At 41.9% G+C, this 26,604-nt stretch overlaps 1 protein-coding gene across 2 annotated transcripts in view; it reads right to left on the reverse strand.

The window, feature by feature from the left end:
- C1QTNF7 (C1q and TNF related 7) overlaps positions 1-25,428 on the reverse strand; it is a 106,270-nt gene extending 80,842 nt beyond the window's left edge. Inside the window, exon 1 of one of the 2 annotated variants that reach the window (XM_035005278.1) lies at positions 25,214-25,428. In XM_035005278.1, coding sequence (XP_034861169.1) covers positions 25,214-25,226 — 13 coding nt within the window. In that variant the 5' untranslated portion in view covers positions 25,227-25,428. The remainder of the gene's footprint in view (positions 1-25,213) is intronic. The other variant, XM_035005284.1, reaches the window with a different exon arrangement.
- Positions 25,429-26,604: the final 1,176 nt, after the last annotated feature.

Genomic DNA, 26,604 nt, shown 5'->3' on the forward strand with positions numbered 1-26,604 from the left:
ATTGGGGAGGGTATGTGCTATGGTGAGTGCTGTGAGTTGTGTAAGACTGATGAATCACAGACCTGTACCTCTGAAACAAATAATACATTATATGTTTAAAAAAAAGAAGATAGTAGGAAGGGAAAAATGAGGGGAAATCGGTGGGGGGAGATGAATCATGAAAGACTATGGACTCTGAGTAACAAACTGAGGGTTTTAGAGGGGAGGGGGGTTGGGGGATGGGTTAGCCTGGTGATGGGTTTTAAAGAGGGCATGTACTGAATGGAACACTGGGTGTTATATGCAAACAATGAATCATGGAACACTACATCAAAAAGTAATGATGTAATGAATGATGACTAACATAACATAATAAAATTTAAAAAAATAAATAAGAAAAAATCCAGTCTGAAGGAAGCCAGTTTAGAAACAAAGATGACGATGCATCCTTTGTCCCTTCCTAGCTAAGGCACAATTCCTCCCATAGTGCACCTTCTGAGCTACAGAACTATGTAAGTCTTCTCTCTCTTCACTAATGGACTAAGAAGAGAATGTTAGCAATGATTTGTCATGTGCTAGCACTGTTCATCAATTCTTTCAATTAATTAATCCTCACAACAATATGGGTTGAAAATTGAAGTAGTTTATCCCAAATCTCAAGGCTACCAAAAGGTAGAACCAAGCTGAGGACCAGGTGGTGAATCTCCTAGCCTTTGCTCAATGCTTCCATAGTATACTGCTTTTCTTGCCAGTGATACTTTTCTTCCCACAAAGGTTATTCACAAGCCCTAATGAGCTGCGTTGGCTGCATCAGCTTAGTCTATCTTATTAAAAAAGTAAATTTGCAGCAAAATGTTAGGTAAATAAATGACAGAGGTGGTACTATGTAATGACAAAAATTGTGAAAGGGACGTTGAGTACTCATATTTGGAAAACCCAAATGTTGTGGAAGTCCAAGTTGATGAGCCTGACTTGTGGGTGGAACCTTGCTATAAGCAAGCATTTGGATTTGTCTCTAAAGTGCAGTTAGTTCTTTAGAACTTCAGCACTTTGATCAGGGCAACAAAATACACATCATTCTCCGAAGTACAATTCAGAAGACAGTTTACCCCACTGATAGCTCTCCTTTGAAGATGAGAAATTGCCTTCTCTCTATTTTTACTTTAAGATTTTGATTGAAAACACTCAAATGCATGCCTGGCTTCAAAGCATAGTTTGTAACCAAGAAGGATTTCCTGGTTTACATTGTTTAATTAATGATAATATTGATTCAAAAGAAGAAAGAGTTCCCAAATCCCAGCAATTTCCAATAGTAGTAGATGTAACCCCTATGTAAATACTTAAACCAAAATGGCCCTTGGAAGAACTCAATCTCAAGTCTTTACAATCTCCAATTTCCTCATTTCACAATCATCACCGTCTTTTCTGCCCCCCACATCCTAATGGTTTCATTCTTCGCTCTCAACATTACGACCATGTTGTCTCTGCAAACTCCTAGTAATCGTGTGTACACTTCTCGTTTTAATCAGCAATGAAGTTTCCATTTACTTGGTGCATTGCCCAGGATAAATGAATTTACTGTGGCCTGTTTGTTTCCGTCAAACAACACATAACAGCTCTTTTGAAGATTTCAAACAAAATCTAAGTCATATGCAATTTGAAAGGTAAATATGTCACCAGAAAAGAAAGTAAAAGAGAAAGAGGCAAATAAGAGAGGGAAGGAAGGAAGATCAGTCAGAAGGCAAGAAGGAAGGAAAGAAAGGGAGGAAAGAAAAAAAAGGGAGAAAGACACAACGAAAGAAAAACAAAGAAAGCAGAAGGGAAAGAAGAGCAAATTTACAGATCCTGTAACTCTAAATCAAGTAGATGTGATTTATGCATTTTTCCCATAGGACCAGCTCCAGTTTGGGATGTACTATACCACATCATTCTTCTATTGATGTAGCAAATAATCAACTGACTTAATAAGACCTCAAATGCAGCTAACATTTATACTTACAAGTGCTATGTCTGGGCAGGGTGACCAGCTATCTTGGTTTGCCTGGGACTGAGGGGTTTCCCCAGATGTGGGACTTACAGTTTTAAAACTGGATAGTCCAGACAAACCAAGATGGTTTGCTTGAGACTGAGGAGTTTTCCAGGGCATGATACTTACAGTGCTAAACCAGAAGAGTCCTGGGCAAATTGAGAAAAGTTGGTCACCATATCTTTAGGTGAAAACTTATCTTTGAGTAAATATTTTCTCTTATGTCCTTTGCGTATTGTGTAGGAAATGCTTTAGCTAATTTTAGTGCATCTTCTGCATGCCAGGATCTGTGTTAAGTATTGCACACAATGTAATGGCTATCTTTTTTACCTGCCTACCTGGCACTCCAATATTCTTCGGTTAATGCTTTCACTATCTTAAGTGGTTCTAATTGGGCTATCATGTATAGTGCCCTTCATTCCTGCCACCTCCCTTGAAGCGAGAAAGTCAACCAGGCTGGGCCAAGCAGAGTAGGGCATCTGGAAACAGTGACTGGTAGGGGTGAGCATGTAACCCAAAAAGGACAGCCCTTGGGAGAGAGAAGTCCCTTTTGCTTCTACTAAAGACTGTCTTTGGTCATCCTGTCCATCATGTATGACAAAGTCAACAGACAGAGAAGAAAGTGGGACAGGAGAGAAAAGATACATAGAGCGAGAAAGAGATAGGGAGAAAGAGGAAGAGAGGATCCAGAGCATCATCTGAACCCCTGGATTTTGCCATGCATGAAGCTAACACCATTCCTAAACTGACCAAATACATGAGCTAATGTATTCCCTTTTTTCTTAAGCTCTCTTGAGTAGGGTGCCTGTCACCTGCAACAAAGGAGCTGTGACTAGTAGACATCTATGGCCTTGGCCTTCTATTCTGAACTCAGTCCTGTGAGACAGGTATAGGTTGAAACATATGAAATTGCTAATATTTGGCTTCTTTTGATGGCAAATATGGCAATTTCACTTGGTTTGACTTAAAGTATTACTTTTCCCATTTCACAGATGAGGAAAAAACTCAGTGGTGGTAAGTAGTGTGCCTAATGTTGCACATTTATTAGACAGGAGACCTGGGAATCAGATCCGGGTCTGTTTGATTCCAAGGTACACAAATACATTTCCAGTTGTTCATGCTTCCTGAAAAAAAGAAATCTTTTGAGAGCTATCTTTTGCTATTTGACAAATGCTTTGAAAATATACTAGGCTGTGGCTCACACCCTACGTGTATGAACTTATATATGGTACCAAATACCTGCTTGTGGCTTCCCAAATTCCTGTTTCATTGGCTGTTGATGAAAAGAAGTCAAGTACATGAGAGCATCAGGCAAGATGGAAAACCCCATTGTACCCTGGTGCATATTTACATTTTGGTAGGGATAAAGCTCCAGGTGATCACATGTCAGATTTCCAAATTTACTCCAGCTTTGGTTTTCACTGAAAATCAAGAGATGTGATTTTTGCCTCACTAAAGAGAGATTCTTTACCCATTCTATTTTCCCTGTAGAGAGATTGTTTAATTGTTTCCCATAACTCAAACCTAACACATTTATAGTGCAGCTGTGCAGTGAGATAAGAATTCAGGGTATTTTCTGAATCTTTGGCATCCCATGTGCTTGCTCACTGATGCAGCAGAATGATGGTTGCCCAGAAAACATTTATTTTCTACGTTGGTGATCTATATGTGCTCTAAAAATCTCAGTATGATTTGGGGAAGTTTGTGTGTCATTGTTTTTTAGGATTTATTATATGTGAGGTTATTATAATTCAAGATTGTCTGTTAATTGTAACGAATGCTAGAAAAACAATGTTGTCTTGTTATGGTGTGGATATTATTCTATAGTAAATGCCTTTGGCATTATCTACGGAACATTTATTTTCTGTGAATTCTCTCCCCCCGCCAACTGCAGGCTGTAGTAATCAGCTATTATAGCTATAATACTACAGCATTACAAATGATTCCCAGATCTCAGTGGCTTGTAATGACAGCAAACATTTATTTTTTTCTTACTCAGGGCAGGTTATGAAACTTGCCCAAGATCATACAGCTGGTAAATGACGACGCTGAGATTCATTCATTCAATGGATATCATTGAGCCCCTACTAAGTGCCATGAATCATGAAGAGTCTGATAAGCCACCAAGCCAAAGACTATTTATGTCCTCGCTGATGAAATTAAAAATGAAAACAGTATCATTACAGCTCTGGAGAGTCAATCAAAAAAAGAGAACATATCAAGCAGGAAAGATTTGACATAATCTAATAGAGTCAGCGGTGCTATGTTTGCCAAAGGTTGGGGGATAAGGATGTACAGGCCAGAACAGTAGCCATAGTTAGATCATAACAAGATTAATTAGACAATGCAAATATAAAGACATTCCAAGTGAAAGCTGGCATTGAATCTCCACTTTCAGTTGAGAGGGAGGACAAAAAGAAGGGAAATATTTGAAACCATTTTTGAATGTCTACACTGTGCCAGGCATTGTCACATGAGAAGAATCTACATACTGATCTTCTGAGAACAGTGCCTCTCATTTCACACTTTATAGCTCTGTGGATATAATTTCCTGTATGTCTAATGCGAGGATAGTGTTATTTCTTTCTTAGCTTTGTTTTAGTGTATGCCTAACACACTGTGGGCTCTCAGCGAATGGTAGCTCTCTTGGAAGACTCTGTTAGTTGCTTCCCAATATCCATCTTGCCCTTCTTTTGTACTAACAGAAACACTCTTTGTTTGGGGAGGCAAGGTGACCATGTCATGCCCCCTTTTCCAGGCTCCCCGTGGTTAGGGAAGGCCATGTGGCCGCCCAGTTGGGACAAAGATATAAAAGTAGAGGTTGATGGAAGAGGTTGTTGGGAAAGCTTCCTGAAGGAGAAAGACAGCTGGTGTCACCGGTTCAGATCTTGTTCTTTGTATTTCGCCATTTGCCAAGAATATAGTCATGGCGTTAATATAGAGTAGACATCTTGGGATCATGATAAAGACAGCCACATTCTGGGATGCAAGAACAGGAGGGAACGTGGGTCTCTGATGACATCGAAGCCATCATACCAACCCTTGACTGCATATCTCCAAACTAACTTCATTGTAGATGGGAGACATAAACCCCTATTTGGCCAGGCCACTGAAGTTGGGTTTCTGTTACATGGGCTCAAGCACATTCCCTAACTGACACAACTCTACTCCACATTCCCATCCTATTCTCAATCTGAAATACTTTGAGATTGGTGTATAATGCTTCATTGTTGCAAAAGGTTTGGCTTCTTTCTGAACAAACTTTCTAGAATAGTTCATTTTTTTCTTTCTAGATGAGGCATTATTTGGCCGCAGTATAACACAATTCTGCCTGAAAGAAAACACCAATTAAACAAGTCTTTTTCTTCTTAAACCAACCATCTAGCACACAATCATTATAGCCTACAGAAACAGCTCCAGCCTTGCCATGAGACTGCTGAGCTTGAGCTTGCCAACAATAGCAACATCAGAGAAAACAGAAAAATCAAAAGCTTAAAAAAAAAAAAAAAAGAAAAAGAAAAAAAGGGCATCCAGCGGAGGAGATGCAGCAAAGAATTAATGAGATTTTTTTTTAAGATTTTCACTCTTGAATCCTATAACTCTAGCAGTGGAGTTCGGTAGGAAAAAAACAGAATGGCAACACAGAGAATCCAGATTCAAATCCTTACTGAGTCACAGACCAGCTGCATAATTTGGGGCAAGTCTTTTCATTTGTTGAGGCTTCCCAGCATGCGGAATTATCACAATAGCAGCACCAACAATGACAGTAATAATAATACCCACTTACGGAGTTGAGACGAAGAGTAAGGAAGGTGCTGTAGGTGAATGGGATCTGTAAATATCAGAATATCGCACAAGCTTTCATTGCCATGGAGAGGCGAAAAGACACGCCCTGTGTGAAATCATGCCAAGTTTGTCAAGTTGCCCTCTGGCACGGATGCGTGGTCTAGAGGGGTGAGGCTTAGATGCTGAAGGATATACAGACTCTAAATTCTCTCTTGAAGGTTAGCAGTGGAGGTCTTTTATGGGTATGACTAAGTGTTTCTTGCAAACAGCGATATCAATCATTAATGGTGAAGGAGAAATGAGGGAAGAAGACTAGCGTTTTTGAGCACTTGTTATGATACTTTGGTGTTTTACATATATAATCTCCTCTAGTTAATTGGAGATGTCAAGTTCCCTCCACAAATTCTCTGAGGACATAGCTTTTACATTTTCTTGTGTGGGGTTGCCCTGGATGCAAGACTGGTGGGATGGTGTGGTCCAGGCATTGAGATCAGGAATGTAGACTCAGGAAGTGCCTGTGTGGGGCCAGGGCCAGGGTCAGGGGAAGGGGCTTGTATCTGAATTTAGCTTGTTAGTCACTCATGGAAGAAAGGATGATAGTCTTCTCAATGCAAGTTTCAGGAGACTTACCCTGCTTATCAAGATGGAAAAGAGAAAGGAATCTTTTAGCCACTGAGGACCTCACTCAGCTCCTCAGACACATACCTGGTTGGTGACAATGGGTGCATTTTGCTGTGTGGCTGGCACTGTGCTAAACACTTCCAATTATTAACCCACTCATCCCTCCAACAACCCCACAAGATAGGTACTGTGACTATCCCCATTTCACAGATGAGAAAAGTGAGGAATACAGAGGTTAAGTGACTCGCTCAAAGTCATCCAGTTGGATTGGATTTAAGACAGCCTGGCCCCAGGGCCCTGCATTCACAATGATGCTGTTTCACCCGTTGGGGGGAGAAATAAAGCAGAACATATGTCAAACAGCTGGGCTGTAAATCTTGGGGACTCAGCTCTTTAAGAAACTCAAAACAATTCCTGTATTTTTTTCATGGAAGAAAGTCTAACCAACTGCTCAGAGATCCGTTCAGTTTTTCAGTGAATTACAATGTAACCACCTACTCATGTATAGCTGTATCTCCCCTCATTCTAATGCAAGATTTAGGGATTTGGGAAGACATCTGGAATTCATTTATGCCATTTGGATTTTGAAATTCAATATTAAATTCTTATAATGAAAGAGACAAAGAAGTCAAAGTAGACCATATTAGTGAAATCTGATTACACAGTGCATATGTTTGCAAACTGGGCTTTAATGTCTAGCTAAGATATTGCTCCAAATACCCTCGATCATCCTTCTCAAAAAGGAAAAACACACTTCTGGAATCATTTTGACTTTCTGTCTATAGGACAATGGAAAGAACTCTATTTCAGGGCTTTTTCTCTCACCCAGACAATGTCATAAACAGTATAAGTGTTTGCCTATGCTGAGATTAAATATGGTACAAAGATAATTAGACAAATATCACCTTGACTGTCTCAGTTTTTCATCTGGATCATGGGGAGACAGCGTGGGCCCCAGAGACAGACAGCCTGGACTGGTTTTGCCATTCATTAATGATATAATTTTGGATAATCTCCCCAAATCTTTTGAAACCTAGAGGATATCTCAAGCAGAAGGTATAAGGTGGAAAAGAGTGATACAAATCTGGGGCATTTTAGAATGTGCTTGTGTGTGTAGCTTTTTAGGGGATGAACCCTAAGAGGTGAGATCATAAAAGGTCTCATGTCCTGGGGCGCCTGTGTGGCTCAGTCGTTAAGCGTCTGCCTTCGGCTCAGGTCATGATCCCAGGGTGCTGGGATCGAGCCCCGCATCAGGCTCCCTGCTCTGCAGGAAGCCTGCTTCTCCCTCTCCCACTCCCCCTGCTTGTGTTCCCTCTCTCGCTGTGTCTCTCTCTGTCAAATAAATAAAATCTTTAAAAAAAAAAAAAAGTCTCATGTCCTAAGCCAGGGTGTTTGGATTCTTCCCTGAAAGCAATGGGGGAACTACCAGAATTGTTTTAATCTTTTTAAACACTAAATAGAATTGTTTTTCTTTATTATGAATATAATAGATTATTATAGAAAAATAGATAAAGAAGAAGGGAAACACTTGAAATTAAACCTTCAAGTGCCTGTGTTAACCTCTTAGGAATATTTTTCTTTAATTCTTGGGAATGTTTTTCTTTACCTCTGGGAATGTAGATGGATGTTTTAATAAAAATGTAATCAGACTGTGCCCTAATCTTCTATTACGATTCTATAAATAGCTATGTTTGTCAATGTAGATTTGTTCACATTGTCTACATAGTCTTTAATGGCTGAACTAATGTACCATACTTTCTTTAATGTTGCTCTATTCTTGGATGTTTACATTGTTTCCACATGTTGGAATTGTAAAGAACCCTGTAATGAACATCCTCATAACAAAATTTCAGTACTTAGAGTAAATTTTAAGACATAGAAGGATATGCTTATTTTAAGAATTTCATGTATATTGTTAAGTTACTCCCCAGTAAAGTTGTTCAAGTTAACTGACTTATCAGCAGAGTTTGAGGCTACTCATTTTATTCTAGGGCCTAAGTGGGTGATAGCAGTTAATATCTGAGAGATTAGAGCATGTTCCAAGAAAATGACAAAGATGGTGAAAATAAGGAAATTATTAGGGATGGAGATGTCAAACTTGGGAAATCGCTGTCTTGGAAGAGGTAACTGGTAATGTCTTCAAATATTTGAAAGACTACCATGTGGAAGGAGGGCTGGCCTTGTTCTGTATAGTTCCCAACGACAGAACTAGGATCAATTCAGAAAGTTCCAGAAAGAGAGTCTGATTCAACAGGAAGACGATTTTCTATTATTGAATGCTAAAATATGCAAGTGGCTGATGTAGTATCTTGGAAAACTATCTCAGGGATAATTCCATTTGGGGTCTATGTCCTTTGGAGAAAAAGATACCCAACTTTACAATGGATTTTTTTTTTTTTTGACAACCATTGTGTCCTCTGGGCTAGTTAATACTTGCAGGTCTTAGATATATACTGAGTTGATATGAATTGACCAGAGCTCTTCTAGGCTGACTTTACATGTAAGTATACGTTTCATATATAAGTGTGTGAATGGATTTTTAGAAACAGCCTCTTGCTGAACTTTATTGGTGAATGCAAATCAATACTCATGGCTCTTCCATGGTCATTTGCAGATATGCACAGAGCAGCAAAAATTTGGGTCCCCTGATGTGCATGTTCCCAGCTGAGATCACACCAGGTGATGCATTAACTTCCTCTTTCAGTTTCTCATACTATAAACAAATATCCTTTTAGCAAGTCTGTTTAGTGCCACATTTTGGGCACTTTTAGTTTTTTTCTTGGGGGTGTGTGCTGATTTTGCTATTCAAATGGCCCCCAAGCATAAAAGTCCTTTCTAGTGGGCTGTGAGGTGCCTTATGGAGAAACTTATGTAAGATAAACTTCATTCAGGCATGAGTTACAGTGCTGTTGGCCATGAGTTCAATGTTAACGAATCAACAATACACATTAAATAAAGTGCTTTTAAACAGAAACACATTAAAACAAGGTTATATATTGATCCACTGCTGAAAATGCTGTGACCAGAAGCTGGCAGGACCCTAACCTTGTGTTTTCCCCAGGAGCAGAGGTTCAGTATTTGCTAAATCAGTCTTTGGAATGACTTTACATAGACCAGATCTACCAGGAATTGCAAGAATTGAGTCTATGTGTTTTAAAAGACTGATGGATTATTTTTGCCCATAGAAATACCGTGAACCCCCCCCCCCCCCCCCCGCCGCCGCAATACCTGGTCACCTGATCCAGTCTTAAAGCCCTCACTATCCAGAGGATGGCTGCCTGGCCAAAAGAGGCCCTTGCAGGCCTTTTCTGTGGGCCAGGCCATGGTTTTTGTACCTTCCAGGCCCCTGATGCCAAACCCAAGCACTTCAGGCGTCCCTTGGCAGCAGAGACTAGCTCATGTCTAACCACATCACTCTGTCTTGTGAGGAGTCATTTAAATGTCTTGTGTTCTCTGAGAGTCAGAATAGGCCTGCGTCTTTCTCATATGTTATCCCCCTTGATGCAGAGCAGTTTCCAGTGGCATGAAGACCATTCTGGATGGTGAGGAGCAGGCACAAGAGACAAACCTTAATTGAGTCTTAATAATAATAACTGTCACTACTTATTAGACAGTATGGGGGACTGGAAACTGGGTGGAGGGCTTTGGTAAAAGCTGTTGTGCCAGCTTCCCACCCACCAGACCTCTCGGCAGACCAGCAACTAAAGGGTTAATGCCTGGTGCATTCTGTCACCTGCTGGGAAGCCCCCTGCACTTGGTCTCAGTTCATCTCCACCACTGCCCTCTGCATGGCCCTTATCATCCACATTTCTTTGATGAGAAAATTAAGCTTCAGAGAAGGTGCGGAATTTGTTTAAACCCACACAACTAGCAGGTGGCATACTTGGGGTTGAGCATGAGTGTGCAAGCTGCCAATCCTTGTTTGCAAACTGGCAGCCAAGTTTGATCCACTCTTTTGTTGGGGCTTTAACTGATGATCTGAATTAGCTGCTATTATTTAAAAACCAGAAAATAAATTGAGAGGGTTTTGGTAGCTTGGTGCCCTGCTCACTGTTGTGTGGGCTCCTTCCTACCAGTATGACGGGGTCCACCTATATTCTTTCATTTGGTCCTCGTGTTTTTATTGCCATTCTGCAGCTGAATGAATTTGCCCCACATCATCTGGCTAAGGGAACTGAGATTCAATCTGAGCTTTCCAGCCCCTTTTCCCACACAGTCTTCTTAATTTTTACAACCTGTTAAAGGCAGGGACCCATTACCTGCCCCAAAGCAAGGCCTCACCAGGGTATTCCTAATGCATCCATCTCTAGACGTAGCTCTAATAAAAGCAAGAATCTAGTGGTGATGTGCCTGCATACAGGAAAAGGGGTGGAGTGAGGCAGCAAAGTTTCTCTGGGGAATTGTTCTCTAAGTATTAACAAAGTTCAAGTGAGCCCTTCACATTCTGACATTTCTGCTTTGGGGCCCTGATTTAAATTTGTGTCCTACAGCATTGGGAAAAATTTTTTAGGAGACAAGCACATTTTTTTCCCAGTGGCTTTCCCCTTATCTTGTCTTCCTGCTTCCTAAGGTCAACATGAGTGTATGGGGCCTCCTTCTTTAGAGGATGTTCTCAGCTGGAAGACTTCCTGGAATCCCTCACTGCAGGGATGACATTTCCACATCAAAGGCCACAGGGATTTAGCCCATTCAACATGAGCCCATTGGGTGGAGCACAAACAGCCGAAAGATGCCTGGTTCATCCCCAAATGGTGTGTGGTGCCTCCGAAAAGCAATGGCCTTCAGAGTGTCATGGAATCCTGAGGAAAGTTCTCCATCTGGCCTCCCCACTTTCAGTCCCTCTCTCACACCATGGCCAGGTTAATCCTTCTGAAATTCTGTATCCCATATGTGTCCCTCACTCAAAAGCCTCTGATGGGTTCCCCAATTACTTGAGGATAAAGTCAACATTACTCTTCTGCTTTGAGTCTTTCACAGTTCTAACTCTTATCCAAACCTTATCTAACTTTTATCTTTTTTTTTTATCTAACTTTTATCTATTTTTTCCGGACCATTTGACTCTGATCAAACAGGGCTGCTTGGCCTTCACCAAGGGCTCCATATGCAAGTCTTTTCTGCTGTTTTCCACGGGACATGCGGGTCCTCTCATTCCTTCAAGATCCTGTCCAGGCTCCTCTCCTTTGAAGTTTGGGACTTCTGAACCTCATTTTCCCCCAGCTGGCAGGTGGGTTTTGATGAGGATTAAGTGCACACAATCAGCCTTCCACAAAACAGCTGTGGAGGAGGAGGGGCTGGGGCGCTTCGTTACAGAGATCCGCAAATACTGGGATGTACCTTGACTGAAGCTTTGGACACAGAAAAAACCAGCTTCAGATTTCCAAGGATTAGAATTGATACATTAGAATATTATATATATATACATATATATACATATATATATATAACTCAGTGGGTTAAGTATCTGACTTCAGCTCATGTCATGATCTTGGGGTCCTGGGATCAAGCCCTGCATCAGGCTCCCTGCTCAGCAGGGAGTCTGCTTGTCCCTCTGTCCCTCGCCCCACCCCACTCATGCTCTTTCTCTCTCTCAAATAAATAAATAAATAAATAATAATGAAATCTTAATAAAAAAGATGTATCAAATATATTTGATATATCTTTATGTGTGTGTGTGTGTGTATATATATATATATTTGGTCACCTTCTAAGATTCATTCATTCATTGGTTCAGACACATTTTGGACAAATAGTAGTTTCATTCTGGAGCTCATAACTCAGCTTCTTTTTCTTTCTTGGTAAATGGGAATAATACTAATCTCAGGGGCTGACTGGGCAGATGGAATGAGATAAGGCTTGTCTAACAGTAAGGACATCAGGCACATGTCAGACACACAGCAGGCATTCAGCAAATGTCCACCTTTCCTTTATTCTGATGACTTTTATAATCAGTTAAGGTTATCACAGACAGGAATTTTGTCTGAATCATCACAAAATCCCCGGATGGATTCGGTCTGAGACCTAAGCTCTATTTGAGGTGTTTGTGTTTTATGGGTATATCCCATGGCTTCTTTCAAATTTTTCTTAGACTAACTTTTGAAGAAAATCTGAATATAAGAGCCAAAAGAAAAACGCTCAGCCAGTTCTCCCTTTTATGGGCATGTTGGCAGTTTGTCTGTCCAAACTAAATAGTCTCTGTTATAGTCTTACCCAATTTGATTCGCAAAGAATCTAAAACTTGTCCTGGAATGAACTTGCTGGCCAGTTTCTTTTAAAATATGATATTAAAATATTTTTTTTTTTTTAAAAGGCAACACAAAATGTCACTGGCTCTTTCATGTGGACATTGCATCAGCAATTTCCAGGCTTTTTGATTGGAAGGGAAAGCAATGTTTTGCTCAGTCCTCCATCTGAGTGCAAGGGATAACTAATAATACCTACAGATGGTAGCCCAAATGTAAATCATCTCTTTGACACAGATTATGTAGCTATTTGGAGCTAATATTATATTTTTTATTAGATTTCATTCTTCTCTAAGCTAATATTCCAGGAATCAAAGCAGCCCTCTGGACCATATATACCTGGATGTACAGAAGGAAAGTATTGCTTGCAAATAGACATTAATCAGTTTTCAGGGGTAATCAAGGGATGTGGAGATTCGGTTTCAGCAAGTGAAGTGGCCAAATAAGCTGGCCTGTGTCGGATGATTTGGCAGGCAGAGGTCAGCAAGGACTACATGTCCAGGGAAGGAGGAAGGAGTGGGCAGATGGTGGAGAGGAACAGCACTGAGTGTAGCTGTTTCTGTCTGAACCCTACCGCACCTGAGCTCAAGATGCTGCATTTTCAGATTAGTGTCAGTTGTCAGATCCCAGTTCCGGCTATTCCTCCCCTACTGGGTCCCTGTGTCAATGATGCCAAAGACCTTGTGCCCACCCCATCTTGCTCAAGCTCACTGCAACCCAAAGCAGGAGGTGCAGCCTCTGAAACATTTTCCACTCTTTCATTCATTTCATTCAGAGGCCCTGGTGCTGGGACGTGACCTTCCAGGTCATAGTTTTTGTCATTTTGTGGGTTTCAATGGGAGCATGTGGCAGTCCAAGGATTGAATTTGTGTTTTATCTGGTGGTACAATGGCAGGGTGAAAAGACCAGTGGGCTTTGGGGTCATACAGACCCAGGTTTGGAATCCCAGTTTGCCACTTACTGACTCTGGGCAAACCACCCAACCTCTCTGAATCTCATTTTCTCATTTGAGGAATTTCCTTACCTGTAAAATGAGAGGCAGCTACTCTACAGGATTTTGTGAAGTTTGCCAGAGGTAATCAAGTGACATATTTGACGCACAGCAGAAAATGTAAAAAGTGACGGTTAAAATGAAACAAGGGATGAGGTATAAAGCAGAGAGCACATTTGGTCAAGACTCTGTGATGAACCTGAAATCATCCAGATGAAATTTACCAGATCGATGCAAACATTTTTTTCACTATGTTCCAAAATTTAAATTGCAAGTATACAAGATATGGTAGATTCATCTCTGGCTCAAATATGTTCAGGTCCTCCATATTCTAAAAATAAATTATTTTGCTTTTGCTAATTCCTCAAGCTCTGTTACTCATCCTTCCCCTCCTGGTTCCACCACATTTGTTGAAGGATGGAGTCTGGCAGGCTGGAGGCTCTCCCTAGCCTCTTGCACCTTTCACAGTCTGCTTTCTGTTTCCACGGTTCTCCTGAAAGGTCTCTCTAGAGTCTAGAAAGTCACCAAAGTACTCACACGATGCCTACAGCCTACAGCCTTGTTAACTCTGCTGCTTTCTAGCTGTTGGCCACCACTTCCTTTAAAACAGCAGGTCTCAGTCTTGGCTGCATATTAGAATTACCTGGGGGGGCTTTAAAAATGATTGATACTTGGATCCCATCCCTAGAGGCTCTTATGTAATGGTCTGATGTGCAGCTTGGGCACTGGGATTTTTCAAAGCTCCCTTGTTGATGATTAAGGTGTATCAAAGGTAGAGAACCACAGCTAAGACTCCCCCTCTCCTTCATTTATATAATATTGCAAAGCTCTCTTTTCCCCACTTGCCAAACACTTCTGAATCTCTTTCAGGGTCTCACTCAAATCCTGTTTAGAATGCAGTTTTGTAAGTAAGGCAATTTATAGTTGGGGTTGTTGCTATAGTGTTGCTAAAGGAAATCTACAATTCTTGGTTAATCAGAAAGCTTACTGAATGTAGGTTCAGAGTACAGCTGGATGGCTATGGGGAAAGAGATAAGGGAGGGAGGGAAAGGGAGGAGGAAGGAAGGAGGAAAGGAAGGAAGGAGGGAGGGAAGAGTGGAAGGAGGAAGGGAGGACGGGAGAAGGAAGAAAAGAAAGGAGGGAGGAAAGGAGGAAGGGAGGGAGGAAAGAAGGAAGGGAGGGAGGAAAAAAGGAAGGAAAGAAAATCTTATACTTTATGATCCAAACAACTTAATAACCCTGTATATCTAATGCTTCCTCTTTTTTTTTCTATTGCATCTCAACAGAGGTACCAGAAATATTAATGTTAGCTATGATTGATTGAGCACCATATTATATCCTCACAGCAACTTTGATGATAAGGATACTATTTTCCTCATTTTTTACAGCAAGGAGATGGACATGAGGAGAGTTAGTCGCCCCAGAACACAAGCTGAGAAAATGATAGAGCTGTTATTTTAACTCAAGCCAAATCCTCTATGGATTAAGAATCTTAAATAATTGATGCCAAATCTTGGAGAATTGCTTCAGAAGTCCTTCCTGAGGGAAGTATTCAAATACCTGAAATCAATCTTGTATCTCCCACCCCTTTTCCCTTCTCCAGGGTAGGACCCTGCCATCCTTCTATGTGTGCTTTGGTTTTAACACTTCTCCTCTTCCTGTCACCCAAGCCACCCCTATTCAGCTTGACAATGGCCCTGTTGACAAGTGGTGTCCAGAGTCTAACAGAGCAGTGATAGCCTCAGGCACTGACCAGTTGTGGAGCACATCTGGGAGAATGGCTGGGTCAATAGCAACACAGAAAGTTTGCAATGGTGGTTTGTCTTCTCTGCTAGCAGACAGCGTAGGAAATGAAGGACCAGGTTTTCTTTGGGAGGGAGCAGCCTGAGGTGGAGACAGGATTTCTCTGTGGGCCTCAGAGGGAAGGTAATGGTGAGAGGAAAAGGAAAGAGCACAGGACTGGGAAAGATGAGGAAAATGAGTGTCTACTGGGGAAAGTGGTAAGGATTCAGCAAAACCTTTCTTCCTACCCCCCCACCACCTTCCTCGTCCCCACACCTCCCTTCCCGCTTTCTGTGACCCCTTTCTCCCCAAACCAGCCAGCTGTCCCTTGAACCTGCATTCAGAAAGCTTTGTGATTAACCACAGATTGCAGATTCCCTCTAGCAACACCATGGCAACCACTTCAACTACCAATTGCCTTAATTATAAGATTTGCATGCTTTACCACACAAAACAACATTTAAATAAGATGTCAGTGAGATTTTAACACAACACAGCAGTGCATAGCCAGGACTGAAAAGTGAGCTGAGATGTGGGGGAAGACACTCACTCCAAGGTGGGACAGGGTTGGGGCAGCAGAAAGGGAAGTCATCCCATCACCTGCGGCCCTGCACCCTGAGCACGCCAGAGAATACACGAGTCACTGGAAGTCTGAAAAGATTGGGTTTGACTGCCAGGAAGTGAGATTTCACGCTCAATCACAGTAACCAGATTCGTCCTTGTGGTTCACACATTTTGTCCCTCCTCCATCTCATGGCTTTGATTTTCAATTTCCACTTAAACTGCTTCATTTTGCACTTCTCTTTGAACTTGTCTCGAAGCCTGTGTGGGAGGGTTTCAGGGATGGACAGAATCTCTGGCTCAAACTGCCCTAGGTCCCCAGGGTCTCTGTCTCCTGCTTTCACTCATGCACACTTCCTGTGAGGTCCAATAGCTTTAGGGTGGTAGCCCTTGACTTAATGTATTGCTTAGAGCTCTGCTAATATGTTGCTGATAATGCTGAGAAATGGGTACACTCTCTTTTGCAGGAAAAAGTATTAGAACAACAATGTAGAATCGTGTGAGCAAATGGTGAGCATAAATCATTGCAAAACAAACATCCAAGGCCTTGGCCGATCAGAACAAGCCCCCAGGAGAGCCAGTCTGCATTTTGTCACTCTGCTTTGACAGCATCATGGAAACACTTTCCTCTTGGCTGAAATCCTTCCCCTTGACACATTTCATTCACATGCAAGCCCATTTACTGAGCATCCCATGTGTATTCCTTTCTTTTGCTTGTGCTTTTGTTTTAATCCCCAACTAGAAGTCAATGTGTCTAGTGAGAAGCAATTCCATAAAAAATAAGGAGGCTGAGGGAAAGATTAGTTGGCTGGCCAAAAATATCAGGCTCCTCACAATAACAAAAATTTGTATCACCTTCTAGCCTGCATACTTTTTCTTACATAATATCTCATTGGCTATTTCTAGTGAGTCCAGTGGAGTAGGAATATATTATTCCCATTTTCAATGATGAACAAACAGAGGCTCACAGTTCAAATAAGTTGCACAACCAGGAAGGGTTAGGGCTGAAAATGGCATACAGAGCCAGCATAGTTCCTGATTCTTCATTCTTTCTAGTTAGCTATGAAGAAAAGCAACACCACAACATGGGTCAAAATAGGTCTCGCTACAACTAAGTTTAAAAAATAATCTGAATGTCTTAGTCTTTTTACAAAATGGGCTTACTAGTGGGCGGCTGGGTGGCTCAGTTGGTTAAGCGACTGCCTTCGGCTCAGGTCATGATCCTGGAGTCCCTGGATCGAGTCCTGCATTGGGCTCCCTGCTCAGCAGGGAGTCTGCTTCTCCCTCTGACCCTCCCCCCTCTCATGTGCTCTCTCTCATTCTCTCTCTCTCAAATAAATAAATAAATTCTTTAAAAAAAAAAAAGATGGGCTTACGTAAGCAAAGCTGATACTAATTTGGCATTGAGGAAGATAGAGTATTTAATCAAAGAGAGTTAATTGGTCTCCCTGCAGTCTGGGCTATAGACAATATGAAGAGTCGTAGCTAGATCAGCTCTAGAAACTGCCTGATTCTCCCTTAGAATTCACTAATTTCATTCTACATTCTTTCCTGCTACTCCTAGAGTGAGTTCAGATCCTTTCTCAATGCAGAACTCCAAGTAGCCACTCTCCATCCTAGAAAGTTGATATGGGCTTAGCACTAGATGTGAAACTTTTCTGGAATTTGGTGTTCAGGATGTCTGTTTCAAGAGGGGCATGAGTATCCTCAGTGAACCTCATAGTGTCTAGGGACAAGTCCTCCCTGTAAGTGTGAGGAGCCCCAGGGGAGGGTGGGAAGGCACATGGTGATATCTTCAAGTGGACTTTTCCTTGCTACTGCTAAAAGCAGCACAAGGACTAACGGAGAAACATTAAAAAGGGCCATATTCTGGGCATAATAAAGAACTTCCTGCTGACCAGTGGTGTTTTAATGGAAGGTGTTGCCTTATTAAGTATTAACTTTTTGTTACTGGTGGCACTGAAGCTGGAGGTGAGATCTGTAGTGAGGATAAATTCTAAAAGTCTCTTTGGGGTGCCTGTGTGGTTCAGTCAGTTAAGCATCTGTCTTCGGATCAAGTCATGATCTCAGGGGCCTTGTATTGAGCCCTGCGTCAGCAGGAAGTCTGCTTCTCCTTCACCTTCTGCCCTGCTTCCCTCCACAACTCCCCCGCGACCCCTGACTCGTGCTCTCTCTCAAATAAATAAATACAATCTTTAAAAAAAAATTCTAAAATTCTGTTTGGATACATGTCCCTCTCAGCCTCAGGGACAAACAAGGGGATGATTAACAATTTCTGAGATATTTTAAAGGCCTGGCACATAAAACTGTCATCAAGAAATGAAAGTTTTTGTTAAGTTTCCAGATTATATTGGAATCATATAAAATTGCCATTTTTGGCAGGTGAGAAGTCTTCCACTGAACCACCAATGCGCCATTTTTGGTAGGTAATAAAATGGTTGAAGGTCAGGAATTTTATATGATTCATCATAATTCATACAAAGGCAAAGGAATGGACCCGATTCTTTAGGCCTATGACACATAGACAAAAGGGGTGCCTGAGAAACTGTGGAGTTCACTGTGCACAGGTATTGGGTTGTGAGGAGTGTGGTCCAAGGACAGATTTTCCAAAGGCCCTCCAAGACCATACCAAGGAATATGGTCTTTATTGTGAAGGACAAGAGGAGATGCTAATGATCCGAGAAACTGATAGAAATCTACCCTTAATAAACGAGTTGTTAATTGTGATAAATTCAAAGAATCCCTTGACAAAGATTCCACTGATGTCAAATTCGATTTCACAGTGAAGTGGGATAAGAATTACTTCGTAAAAAGTTTTTTCTAAAAAAAATAAATAATGATGAAAGAAAGAAACTGAAAAAAATCATTTACCAACTTAAAAGGATGAGCTCCTTTGGGGATGTTGGCAATTGGCAAGGCTACCAACTAATGTCTTACTGACGGTTCTCAAATATTGTTAGGGTACATCTGGCAGGATGTGTTTTCAGGCATCTACATAAGCTGTGGTTTTCTGTTATTGGCAGATGAAAAGGCTGTAAAACTGCAAAAATTTAATGTTATTTTATAATTAGCCTTTCATTAATTAGGACTAACTCCCTCCCCTTGAAGTAGAGATGGACAAACATGGGTTTAACCCTTCTTCTAGCTCCATGGCCTTGGACAAGTCACCTTACCCTGCTCTTGTCTTTCAAACAGGAGTACACCCAATTCTGTGCTGCCTGCAGACTAATGATGAGATGGGGTAGTAGACCATTCTATGGGATTATTACTGTATCTAGCAGAGTCACTCTATGTTCATGGTGGAAAAAAAAACCAAAAACCTTTTGTTTAAAATAAATTTTAGTTAGAAAAGGCAACCATCAAGAGTAGACCAAAAAATAGGAATCCTTTCTGGGAGTCCATGTGACAGAGTGGACAGGGTGTGGGGTTTTGGAGATGGGCATAACTTGAGTTTAAATACCTGCCTATCTCATCATGCTTGTGGGATCTTAGGTAAGCTGCTCACCTCTCCTCCTCTGAAAAATGGGGATATGGAGACAGTGTTTGTAAAGTATTGGCACATGGTAGGTGCTTAATAAAAAGGCTCTATTAATCATCATAATACCTCCTCTGGTGACAAACTTTGGAGGAGCCATTTCATTAGTTATTGGGGCACACATTTCATTGATGATTGTTGGATACCTATTGGGTGAGTGACAAAATAACTTTGTGTTCTCCACCTCCAGCTTATTCCAAGAATGTTGCCCTGTCCTTTGTGTGTCTTTGTTTCAAGATTATGCAGAGCAGAAAATAAAAATTCCTTGAAAGCAACACTTCCTGCTTTATCTTCTGAAGGTCCAAGTCCAAGTGTATGTGCTGGGAGAGTTGGAGTGAGGGGCCTTTGATATGAGATTTCCCCCCGACCTGGAGACCAAAGGTCAGGGATGGGTACATCTGTGAGAAGCAGAAACGTTGGCTCTGTGTGGCCCGGGATTGCTCAGACACAGGTTCCCATCCTGGACAGGGATTCCCAGTTCCCAAGCAGGGTTTGAAAACAGAATCCACAGACATCTAAGAGACATGGAATTTATAAGAGTGGGTATAACTGGTGTGAAGGAAGACCTCTTTGGTATTGGAAGTCATGGGGACAGGAGCTGGGTAATATCTGAAACCTGAATTCCTGTTGGCATGGACTCTTGAAAACAGATTCAAGTTGAAGGAAAAACAATGAGAAAATGTGACACTTCTTGGAGACCTGCGTTTGTAAATTGAGTCAGACCCGCCATAGTGGTAGAGCATCAAAGAATCTAAAGATGCATGAATTCCTACTCTCTGGAAGCTGACCACCTTTTTGGGAGCTGGAGGAGGTCCTATGCCACCTACTTGAATCACTACCATTTGGAGCGCTACAAGGTCCTGATGTATGAACTGCAGTTAAGACTCCTCTGTCACAAGAGGTAGGCAGCTAAATTTTGCAAAAGACACACAGCCAAGATGATGGGTAAATGTTTCTCCTGAAGGGATATATTAAAATATACCCTCCCCCAATCACTGTGTGCCAATATCACTACTATGTAATAGCCATAAAACTTTTGCACACCCTCAAATTCTTTTGGAACTATGCCTTGATATGGAGAAGCAGTTTGGAAATGTGATTTAATAGGGAACTGTATAGTTAATGATCTCCATAAAAGTGCATAGCGGTCTATCTTCATGGAGTTTGAGGTGTCAGAAGGCCCTTGGACATCCACTATCTCCTCCTGTCCCTTCCATCCCCCACTCCCTCCCATTTTACAGGGCTGAATCTGGATTTAGCGAGGCCCCAAGGTTATTATTCTAACAGACTACTGTGATGGTCAGGGCCTTGGTGTAGCAGGTTTAGGGGGCTGGGTCCTACAAGCATCTCCACCCTTTAACTGCTGTGTGAACACCTACTGCTCTTATCTCTTGTCTAGACAAACATCCGTTTCTTAACTGGCGATTTAGTCTCTGCCCCTTCTGGACACTGATTAATCATCTTAAACCACCATTCTAATAAACTGCCAAGGAGTTACTTTCTTGTTTACAAACTTATAATGATTATTCCATTAAAAAAAAAAAATCTAAACTTTGTGGTTGGCATTCAAGGCTTGGCTTGCTATGATCTGATTCCAACCAAGTCTGGCTCTTTTCTTTCTTTCTTTCTTTCTTTCTTTCTTTCTTTCTTTCTTTCTTTCTTTCTTTCTTTCTTTCTTTCTTTTTTTTTTTTTTTTTTACCAACTAAGTCTTTTGAGCTCATTTCCCTCTGCTCTGTATGCATGTACTTTGTTCTGCTAGGGGAGCTTTGCTGCTACTCCCCATGCTGTCCTCTTTCATGTTTTACTAATGTTCTTGCTGCCTGGAATACCCCTCCCACCAATCCCTATTCATCCTTCAAGGCTAAATTACATATTCCCTCCTCTGAGGAATCTTCCCTGGGTGAGGGAAACAGAGCATCAGATGGGCCTGAGTTTGAGAGCGTACTCTGCTCCTTACTTCCTAGAACATCTCAGGCAGGTTATTGAATTTCTCTAGGGTTCAGTTTTCTCATCTGTGAGATGAGCAAATCAATACCCATCGTGTAGCCTTATGAAGTACACATGGGTTAGTCATACTGTGAAGTGCTTGGCATAGTTCCTTGTACATGGTAAACATCAAAGAATGTTACATACTACTCTGATTATTCCAGGGAACTGCAGGCTCCTTTTCTGTGAATTCCCATTCACTCTGAGCTCTCTTATATCCTTCCTTGTAAATCTAGTTTTGCCTTTTAGATATTGGATCCCATGTGTTGTTTTCCCCATGGGATTAATAACTTGTTGAAGGTGGGATCATGTTTTCATTAGCTTGTGTCCTGTGCATTGCCCTCTATGCAGTAGTCCCTCAAACCACAGGCAAAGGTTGACCTCTCGAGTGTGAAATTTGGATGTGACAATAATTTGCTTTGTCTTCACTTTTCTCTTCCCTCTAAAAGTTGACAATAGTTAAAAAAAAAAAAGTCAGTTTCCTTAGATATGAAAATCCCAGTTGTGGGGTTTTTGTTTCCTAGAAAAATGGAAGACAATGCCTGAAGAGGCTGGTAGAGATTGATAAATTTCAACTAAACCTTGGGAAATGCATGTGCTGGGAGGCCATGTGGCCTTAGCTAACTGGGCCAACTCAGCCTCGCCATTGTCCACCATGCATTCCATATTCCATGGTTTGTGTGATACTCCTGGTTGGGGGGGGGGAATGATTTTACATTCTGATGAGTTTGGAAAACATTAGATTCTAATGACCCACTCATCGAGAGACAGAGATGTCGTAAGAAACTAAAATGTGTAAGAAGTCCTACAGTAAAAAAACCAGCTAATAAGAGTAGCTAACATTCATCGAGCTCTCTTGTGGCAGATACTTTGATAGTAGTCCCTTTACATGAATTCTTTAATTTAATCCTCAAATGCTTTATCCTCTTTAAGAATGGATATAATTATTATCCTCACTTAACAAAGTTCTCACAGCAGTTAAGAGTTGGAGCTGGGATTGGAGCTGGGATTGGAATCAGGTATTTGTAACCCCAGAACCTGAGTTCTGGTCCACTGTGGTACACAGCTTTTCACATTCCCCAATTTGCCTGACCAGGAAATGCTTTTGGTTATCCTCTTATTAATAACCCATGAAAGTCCTGTTCCTTGGGTTGCACTCGGGTAACAGAGCCTTGCCTCCCCAAGCTACTTGGTTCATGGGAGCAGCCATGACCTTTCCACCTCTGCACCTTTGCTCACTGACCTCTGCCTACAGGCTCCTGCCCCCCTTGCCTCTCTCATGATATTTTACTCCTTCTCCAGCGTCTAGTTCAAATGCAACTCTACGAGGAGCTTTCTTTGATGTTGGCAGGTTGATGTGCAAAGCCCCTCTGTGTTCTCCACTGTTGTTAATGTTTGGTTTCTCTGTCAAGGGATATTTCCAAAGAGCCTTGGTAAAGTTTCTGGCAGAGTGGACACTCTGTTAGAGTTTGGTGAATTACAATCTTGCTAGCTCTCCTAGGGGGTCACTTCCCGAGCGACCTGGAGCTCTTCAGGTCATGGGTCATGGACTTGCGGGTGTGACTGTAGCTGGCGATCTGGGCTGAGTCTGGCTCCAACCCTTTTCAGGTTCGGACACCATCGCTCCCAAACGCCCTGGCAGTTCGTTAGTTAACATTGTCCTCCCTCTGCGCCTTGCAGATGTGGCCTCTCCCCAGCCTCTATGAGGTGAGGAGGACGATTAAGTCACATCAGGCCTCTCACCAGTGTCCTTTTGGGGACAAACCTGACCTGTCCTTTCCAGGGTGTTGTCCAGGTTTCATTACAAAGCCCCCCAGTGGCTGTGCCTCAGATGAGTCAGCTGGCTTGGGGCTTCATTAGCAACTCTAATTGCCTTTTTGTTTTTGTCCTCTTTGGGTCCTTCTCAGGCCCAGAGGTGGGGCCTGGCAGGCCTGGCTTCCAGAAATGCCGCCAGCCTCCACAAGAGCCCATGATGGGAAGTCCGCGCCCCGCTCCCCAGCAGCCACGTCATGCCACACTGCGCATTTCTGGGCCGCACCCTTCCCCAGGGTGCACTTAGGCACCATGCAACTGCTGGCCATCCCAACTCCCTGGCTGCCTGTGATGAGGTCATGGGGTGGGGTCCTGGAGACCCCCCTCCAAATAGGGTGGGGGCTTCCCCAACTGGCCCCGGAATGGTGGAGAGGAGGAGATGAGAATAATCTTGTCCGTCCTACTCACTGCTCCCTCTCTTGAGCTTGCATGGCCGGTGTGGATAGATAGAAGTGGAGGGAGGACGAGAGAGCAGGGAAGACAAGGGGAGGAGGACAGTGGAGGGGCAGGCACGGATCTCTCACTGTCTCCACTAACAACTGGGGATGGAGAAAGGAACTAGCAGTTTCTCTTGACCACCTTGCAATGAGCCGATCGAGCTGCCTTCTCTCTTCTCTGTAACAATGTCCTTCTTCTTATCGTAACCTCTTTTTTTTTCCCCCCACGGAGACCACAAAAGGTAGGGGTAGCCACCATAATCCATCTTATATAATTAGAATTTGATGCAGAAGGAAAAAATATCCCAGAAACAGAGTGGCAGCTGGTCCGGCAAGGCAGGTAGAGCCCCTCCCAACCCAAGCATGTTTCCCATTCTCCCCCAGGCCCATCGGGCATGTTTTGCTTTTACTTCTGCACCAGTGGGTTTTGTAGACTGAGGTTGCCTAGAGGTCCCAGACCACTCAAGCTTGGTTAAACCCATGCGGCTTTGTAGCCTCCGCCTGTGAGTACATATGTGTGCGCGGAGGAATGAACATTCCGTTAAAATCACAGCCTGCCGGAAGAATTTGCTGATAGATCTCTTTGGATAGCTAGTTATTTGCACCTGGAATTCTGCCTCGGAAACATGGGAAATCTGGTAACAGAGACTTTCCCAGGGAAATAGGAACAGCACACGACACATTTATGCGCCCCTCCACCTAAAACCACAGCATACTTCCCATATGACCAATGCCATAGAAAACCAAGGAATATTCGAGCCTCTCTGCTCCCTACCTGTATCAGAGGCACAATCAAGAGGGCAAAGCCACCCTACCCAGACACTAGCATTGTCAGTCAACTGCAACTGGAATGAACAAACTTGGAGTTTTTTCTTTTTTCTCCCAGGACATCATAGCCGTAACGTCCTCATCGTGTCGTTACAAAGGAAAAGCCAAATGATTTATTTAACTTTTAAAAACATATTCTGCAAAAAAGGTTATAAGAAGTCATAGTAACCACACTCAAGAGGATTTTTGGGAGTGATGTTAAACTCTTCCATGGGAAAGATTTCTGAGTTAATACAAAGATCATAGCTCCGGAAGTTGAGTTACATATATCGGGGTAAGAAAACACAGATACTCTGACCCGGGCAATAAATGAGCCCATCACCACATTAGTGAATGTGAGACACACCAGGTTGGAGATTCTGAGGACTCTCCTGCACACATTTTCTAACAGAAATCTCATTTTTCAAATAGTCAAAGCTTTCACAGAGGTTTGCATCAAGCGGAATAGAAAGCAGGAGAAGGCATGAATGCCAAGGATTTCCAACCTCGGATTTATAATTTGTTGACATATTTTTACAAGTTCCCCATTTCTTTACAAGTAGCTGTCTTAAGTTCTCCCAGTAAATATTTTTGACAAAGGCCAAACAGGAGGGAAAAAGAGAAAAAGTGCAATGAAAAGAGTGGCTTACCTTTTCTAGGCATTGCTGATGTCAAAATTTCCCCCAAAACATGAGGCTTTTTTGCTTTGGTTGTCCCATGAATTTAGAAACCATTAAAAAATTTAAAGAAGAAATATGTGCGTCTTATTCGAAGCTGCTTCGAAACAATACAAAAAATAACTCGGCGGAAAATAAAGTGCTCTTCTGAGCATAAGAATGTGTTTGAAGCTTGGAGCTCATGCTGTTGCATGGAGTTTTGCAACTGTCTTTCTCAGTTTAAACAACCTCCTGCTCCTCCCCGCCACTTGCCAACGTCTATAATTTAAAGCAACTGCGATCCTTCCCATAATACTCACATTTCAAAGAGCTTAATATATACGCTCGTTAGGAAAGAGTAGGAGCCGGTGACGTTCTTCTGCAAACCCCGGACCGAGGCAAACGGGAAGCAAAGTTTCAGGTATCTGAGCAATTCTATTTCTCCCTTTTATCCGTAGCTCTTCTCACTCTGTGACTTCAAGTTGTTTCTTTGCCTTTTCAAGTGATGCCTTGAGACCAAATGGCATCACTTCACTGGAAGCAAAAAACAAAACAAAACAAAACAAAACAAAAACCACACAGAAAAGTTTCTGTCTCAACTTATAGAACAATGATACTAGTGAAATTGTGTTTAAACATCACTTTTGCTAACACAATTATTTCCATGCAATTCTTCCCTAATTCATCTATTTGAAAAATGTAAAATTAGTATACATTATATTTTCATAAAAGGGGAAAATACCTAAACTGATGTCATTTGAGTTGGACTTATTTTAACCTGCATCCTGTATGTGAATCATAAACTCTAGGAGGGATACTTGCTTTGCAGAGTGTGTCCATGTAGCTGGGTAAGTTTCTGACATAGAGACTGTAATCAATGATTTTACTCTTTCAATCACGCTTCCCTACCTGCCATTAAACACACACACATACACACACACACACTATTTGTGAATTCAAATTACAGCCAACTTAAAGTGGTGATTTTAAAAATATTTATAGCATATCTTAAACAGGTCTTACTCAGTACCTGATAGATAATAAGTACTCAGTAAATACCTGCTGCATGAATAAAGTATTGCAGAGGCTCAGATCATTCAACGGTTTTGACAATTTGGGTTTGCATCGAGAATATGTTTCCATCTGGGAAGGATATGTCAAAGCTTGTACAGAGAGTAAACAGGACAATGTGTGCTCTTGCCAGATTTAATGAACAGCTATGATATAATAAAATCTCCTAAGTTAGTATAGAAAACATTAGTTAAGTAAATAAAGCATTTGGTGGAGAATAGGGATGTCGACACGGGCACGATCTACTCAGTATGCTTACTATGTAAACTTACGCAAACAATTACAGAACCAAAACCTCATTCATTATATTAAAA

This window comes from Mirounga leonina, unplaced genomic scaffold (assembly GCF_011800145.1).
Source record: "Mirounga leonina isolate KUSES-001 unplaced genomic scaffold, KU_Mleo_1.0 Mir_129, whole genome shotgun sequence".
NCBI lineage: Eukaryota > Metazoa > Chordata > Mammalia > Carnivora > Phocidae > Mirounga > Mirounga leonina.